At 62.1% G+C, this 6000-nt stretch overlaps 1 protein-coding gene across 3 annotated transcripts in view; it reads right to left on the bottom strand.

Annotated features, from left to right (window-relative positions):
- PASK (PAS domain containing serine/threonine kinase) overlaps nt 1-6000 on the bottom strand; it is a 40683-nt gene that overhangs the window by 17728 nt on the left and 16955 nt on the right. For all 3 annotated transcript variants that reach the window (XR_007454223.1, XM_049614525.1, XM_049614524.1), the window contains exons 8-10: nt 5597-5857; nt 3612-3804; nt 1352-1508 (exon numbers count right to left, since the gene is read on the bottom strand). Coding sequence is in view for 2 of the 3 variants with exons in the window: in XM_049614525.1 (XP_049470482.1) it covers nt 1352-1508; nt 3612-3804; nt 5597-5857 (611 nt within the window). In the remaining variant the exon portion in view is untranslated. The remainder of the gene's footprint in view (nt 1-1351; nt 1509-3611; nt 3805-5596; nt 5858-6000) is intronic.

Here is a 6000-nt window from a genome sequence, read left to right as displayed (position 1 = left end):
GGAGGGAGGGAGGGAGGAAGGAGGGAGGAAGGGAGGAAGTAAGGAGTGAAGAAAGGAAGGAAGGAGTGAAGGAAGGAGGGAAGGCGGGAAGGAGGGAGGGAGGAAGGAGGGAGGGAGGAAGGAAGGAAGGAAGGAAGGAAGGAAGGAGGGAGGGAAGGAGGAAGGGAGGGAGGGAGGGAGGGAGGAAGGGAGGGAGGGAGGGAGGGAGGAAGGAAGGAGGGAGGGAGGGAGGGAAGGAGGGAAGGAGGGAAGGAGGGAAGGAAGGAAGGAAGGAAGGAAGCAAGCAAGCAAGCAAGCCAGGGGTAGTGACAAGGACAAGCACACCTACAGGGCCTCTAGGAGGGACGTTGATCTAGCACTACAACTTGAGCTCAGCACATCCAACCCGAGAGAAGCGTCGGAAGCGGCTCATCTGGCGGGACTTGCTTGTCGCACAACCTCGTCCCAGAAAACGGAGCGTGCGGGGCCCAGACGGGAGCTTGGGGCAGAGCAGATGAGAGCCACCGCCAGGGTCCCCCACCCCGGGACTCGCAGGCCAGGAGCCCAGCGGCTTGTAGCAGCGACCACCCCTGGGGCCAGGGGGTCACGCCTCAGGCGGCCCCGCCGGGGGAGAGTCCCCCCGTCCACAGATGGGCACGTGGCACAGAGACCATCCAAAGCGGACCCGAGTGAAGTAGCGGCAGGCCAGGGAATCCAAGCCAACGGCAGGAAAGCAGCGAGACCGCAGAGCTCCACGGGAGGTGACACGTGGAAAGGGCTCGGACGCACACGTCTCACACACACACGTCCAGGACAACACGCACGGGGTGACCCGGTCTGTGCCACAGGGGCAAGAGAGGCTGCCCACGAGCACCCGCGGACGCGGAGGACACGCCAGGAAGGTGCCCCGCTCCGAGGACGGGGACGTGGCGGGGCAGCCCCAACGGCTGGCAGCGGCTCCCGCGGGGAGAAAACTAGTTGAGAAACTCCAAAACGCTGTGTACCGTGGGACCACGATAACTAAGCAGGGATGACCGGTGAGTTTCTCTCTCTGCCTTTCTACATTTTCCACGTGTTCTAACGTGGACTTGACCACTCTACATACAGTATTTCGTTATTTAAAAGAGAGCAGATGCAAATGGTTTTTTAAATGAGGAAATCCTGCTATGCTAACTCCCTGGAACCCCACCCACACAACGGCAGGGTCTCAAGGCCACCACCGGGGACCACGCCGGGGACCACGCCCAAAGGCGGACTCCGGTGCTCGAGCCAGCACTCGGTGGCCAGGAGCTAGCGCCACCGCTGCTGCGGGCACCTGTCTCGTCGACCGCGCCCGCCTACCGCCGCCCCACCCCACCTCCAGGGGACTCACCTCGGAACAGGCGGAGGCGGGAGGGCAGGAGGGAGGTGGCCTCCGGGGTCTGCCTGGCCCCCCGTCCCTGCGAAGGCTTCTCGGCTTCCCACTACCTCTAGGGTCTCGCCTCGTGGCAGCTCGTGGTCTCCGACAAGCGAGCCGTTAACCCTGGAATCTGGCAGCAACAGAACAGACCGTTTCCCACCTGCTGACCGAGTCTCCCCCCCACGGGACTCGTGAGCAGGGGGGGCCCCAACCGGATCTCGGAAGCCATGGCGAGCCTACGTCCGCAGCGTGTCCCGGACCACCCCCTCGCCACTCCGCAGGTGCCCCGTCGGGGCCAGCGGCCCCCACTCTCCCTGCTGCGGTGTCCCAGGCCCTGCCCTCAGCCGGCAGGATCCCACTACCACCCCCGGGGCTGCAGCGCGTCCCTCCATCTGCCGAGAGCCCCCCGAGGGCCCTGCTCTGACTCCAGGTAAAAGCCCAAATCCGTGCTGTGACCCCCCACGGCCCTGCGGCCCGCCTCCCGACGCTCTGCCCAGGGCCTCTGGCCCCCGTCCCTGGAACGCCACTCCTGCCGCCTTCGGTGCTTCACCAAAAGCCACCATCCCAAGGGTCCCTCCCAGGCTCACGGACCCTGAGACTGTACGTCCTCCCCCTGCCTCGCTCTTCCTCCTGAGGGCTGGTCACCTACGCGTCAAGCCTATACTTGTGTGTCACAGCCTCCCCACCAGCTCCCCGGCCCGGCGCCTGTCCACCCACATAGGGCCGAGCACACAGCAGGGGGGGTGGGCGCAGGCGGGCTGTCCCTGTAAATGGCAGTCTGGATCGGGGCTGTGGGGAAGAAGCCCGGCCCCCGGCGGTGGAAGTGGACGGGCCGGCACCATCTTTCCAGTGGACATTCGGACAACAGCCGGCAAAAGCGAGCATCCCCACGTGCCCAGAAATGCCACTTCCGAGAGTTCATCCCGAGGAGGCACAGGGAGAGGGGCAGAAGCGACCCCCGCCCCCTGACCTTCCACAAAGAACGTGCGTTAGACACACACACGGGAGAGACGGTGGAATGGTGGGAAAGGGAAGACTCGGAACTAGCGACAGAAACTGGAAAAGGGCCGTCTGTGTAGACAGAACGCAGATGCGACGAAGGGAGCCGGCGTGGGAACAGTGGAGACCCCAGCAGAGCCAGCAGCCCGACAAAGCACCTTGTGAAACAAAATGCCACGAGGTCACCTCTAGTGCCTGGAAAGCAACCCTCAGGGCACGCACCCCACTCCCAGCCTCGGGTCCGAGCCACGCGCTGCAGAAACCCCCACTGGGGTTCAGCGCCCAGAACACAGAGCGCTGCCCCACGACACAGCGGCTCCCACGTGGCCCCTCCACCCCCTTGGTGACTGTGTTAAACCCCCGTATGTGAGCGCTCAGACAGCAAGTCGGGCCACAGGCGGCAGCACGGGGACAACGTGTTCCAAGGTACCCTGAGCCTGCCCCGTGCGCACGGCATCACTACCACGCCACCCTCCAAGAGGGCCACGGAGCCCTGGACACATGCGGCCGCCTGAAGCCTGCCGCTCCCCAGCAGCCCTCTCGTTTCATTTCCGGTGTCCCCTCCCACGGGACGGCAGAGACCAGGGAACGTGAGGACCGCACCCTGTCAGCGGGCAGTGAGGGAGCAGGTACTTGCAGAGTGGGGCCCTGTGGGCTGGGAGCAGAACGGGGCGCAGCTGCTCCTCGCTCCTTGTCAACGGAAAGGTGAGCACTGAGGAGGCTGCCGGGCGGTCTCGTGCTCTGTGGTCCCTGCTCCTGGTGCCCCGAAGCCAGAGAGGAGCCCTGCCAGGGCGGGAGCTGTGCTCCCAGCCTGTCCTCACACACCACGGCACCTAAGATGTTCACGTCTTGGGGACTTGGGATATTTGCTGAAATAATACTAAACGCTAAACTAAAAGTACAGAGGAGAAACACAACGAGCAAATATGCCTAGAACTACTTAACTTAGGGGTCAACGCGATAGGCTACGTTAACACTGTCGTAGGCTATGTGAGGCTCCACAGATCTACTCGTAAAATACCACCAACAAGCTACCCCCGGGACCCTCTCTACGCTCACGGCTGTCAGACTCACGACACGTCCCATCCCCCGGGAACACAGAAGGCCCACGACAGACAGGGTCTCCACGAATGCCCGGCGGCCACTGGCTTACACTCTCCATCCCGCCCAGCACGCCCGTGCCCCCTCCCTCCGAGGTGTAGGGCTGTGTGTGGCTGGGCAGCCACGGACGCACCTGGGAGGAAGAGGCTGGGCCGACCCTTGGCCTCGCCGGCCGGGTCCCAGCCCTGGTGGGGGTCCACAGCACTCTCCCCAGGCTCACTCTGGTTGCCAACGTCCAAGCAGTTGGTCAGGTTTGGCCGTGGTAAGGAACTGTCATATGCGAGCTCCATGTAGTCGTAGAAACCGGGAATCAGAAAAGTGATATTCTAGAAAAGAAACCATGACATTTCAGATCTGTTGAGGATCCACCCTGACCCACGGGGCCGGCGCACCATCCGGTCTGCATACAAAATGAACGCGACGCGAGCACATCTCCGGGCAAGGTGAGCAAAGACCCCAGGTCGTATTCCTTTCAACAGACCCACAAAGCCCCTCTGACACTCAACATGGAATTCGTGACTTTTTCTCCCTTTTCTTACGAAAAAACAAAATCAACAACTGAAGCTACCAATACCAACACCTCCACGTCTCCCGGGCAGATGTTCGCCCCATGTTTTCCTTAGGCATGAAAGCCACGTGTGCAAATCTCACGTGTGCAAACGTGGCTCTCAGGGAGCGATGGGTGCCCAGGATAAGACAAAGGACCTGGGGCGCCTCTGGTGTGCTGGCCAGCGCCTCAGCATGAGGGTCCCAGGCCCCGGAGCTGCAAGGACACGTGCCCTCTCTGAACCCGTGTGCGCCCCCTACTCACAGCCGTGTGAATCCGGAACACGGTCTAATCCAGAGGCAGGTCCATCCACCCCACACGCGGTCCCTACAAAGACGGGACGCCCTCGATGTTCCTGCGGGAACCCCTGGTCCAGAACTCACACTGACTGTGTTTTCATTAACTTCAAACTAAGTTTACCTTCATTTAACTAAGTTTCAGCTCACTTGCTCCTTAATATTTCTAATTAGAAAACAAAGAGGGACCTGTGTTTGGACCTTGTCACTGGGTCTGAGAATGACAAGAGGGAACAACGTTCCCTTCCTCTGCGGCAGCGCGTGGTGAACAAGGTGCTCCGTGAAGGGCTGCAGGCACCCAAGGGCCGAGCCGGCCGGGCGCACCGGCACAGGGACCACTCGACGTCAAAAGCGATGCGTCAGCCGACAGCCTCTCCCTCCCCTGTGACCCTCCTCCCACTGAGCAGAGGGTCCGTGTCCCCTTTCCAGGACCCAGGAGGACCCTGGGACCATTTGAGGAGCATGCTGTGGCCGCCTGAGATGCTCACCTGCCCTTGGAGCCCGGCCACCACACGACACACAGGGGCTCTCGACACCAGCCCCAGCCACGGACCCAGGCAGCCCCAGCCACGGACCCAGGGAGCCAGACCCACAGGTAGGCGCGCCTGGGGACGACGCCAGCCCCGGCTGACACTACATCAAAGAGAATAGGCCATCCCGCCGAGCCCAGCCCAAAGGGCCCATCTGTGACCTAAATATGAGATTGTCATGTTTTAGGCACCAAGCTTACAATGGTTTGCAGCAACAGATACAGACTCTCAGCACGGTCTTAGATAGAAACAGGCAGTTGGCATCCCAGCTGGGCCTGGCTCTTGGTGTGTGGAGATTTCCGCCTCCCCGTGTTCAAGAAATTCAGAGAAAGCTCCATCCAAGGAAGAAGTTCATGAACACTTTCCTCTGACTCTGACCGCACAACAGACCCCCCAAGATGGCCCCCAGGGCACAGGAGGTGAGACAAGCCCCGAGCTCCACGCGCAGAGAAAATCCCCACAGGTGGGACAGACGCTCTGCTCGGGACAGGTCTCAGGGTGACAGCCCCTCCCTCTCCCAGGGCGGCACCTCGAGACAGCCCAGGGGGTCACGGAGGGCTCGGCGCGGGGTCCGGAGAAATGAGTGCAGACAGGGAGCACGCTGCCCGGCACCCCCCAGGGGCAGCCAGGGGGCCGGCCCAGCAGACAGGGAGGTACGAGGCCTGTGGCAAGCTCAGGTCCTCACTGTGGAAACGGACCAGCCCCCTGCAGGGGCACGCAGGCTGGCCACCCACGCAAGGCCCACCTTGCCCAGGAGCTCCGTCTTCCCGTAACCGAACAGCATCAGGGCAAAGCTGTGGTTGATGCCATAGATGGTCCCGTCGGGCAGGAGGGTGATGAGGCCGCTGATGGTGGAGAACACCCAGACTGACGCCGAGTAACCCGGCTCAGGCACTGCCCTGCCGTCTTCCACCACCTCGCTTCTGGGCTCCGATTTCAGCTTTAAGCTCAGAGGGAAGGTGGTGCCATCTTTGGCTCTCCCGACAGACCTCTGAATCTTGAGATTCTGGAAGGAACACGCACCACTGAGCTGACAGCGGCATCGCACCCAGCCCCAGCTTTGAGTCTTTGCAGCTTGAGAAGCGAACCCACCCGCGTGTGCTGGGGAGCACCCCCAAACATCACACTCCCCACACCGGTCCTCCTTCC

This window comes from Panthera uncia (assembly GCF_023721935.1).
Source record: "Panthera uncia isolate 11264 chromosome C1 unlocalized genomic scaffold, Puncia_PCG_1.0 HiC_scaffold_3, whole genome shotgun sequence".
NCBI classification, from domain to species: domain Eukaryota; kingdom Metazoa; phylum Chordata; class Mammalia; order Carnivora; family Felidae; genus Panthera; species Panthera uncia.
This window is presented reverse-complemented; position numbering and strand designations above follow the sequence as displayed.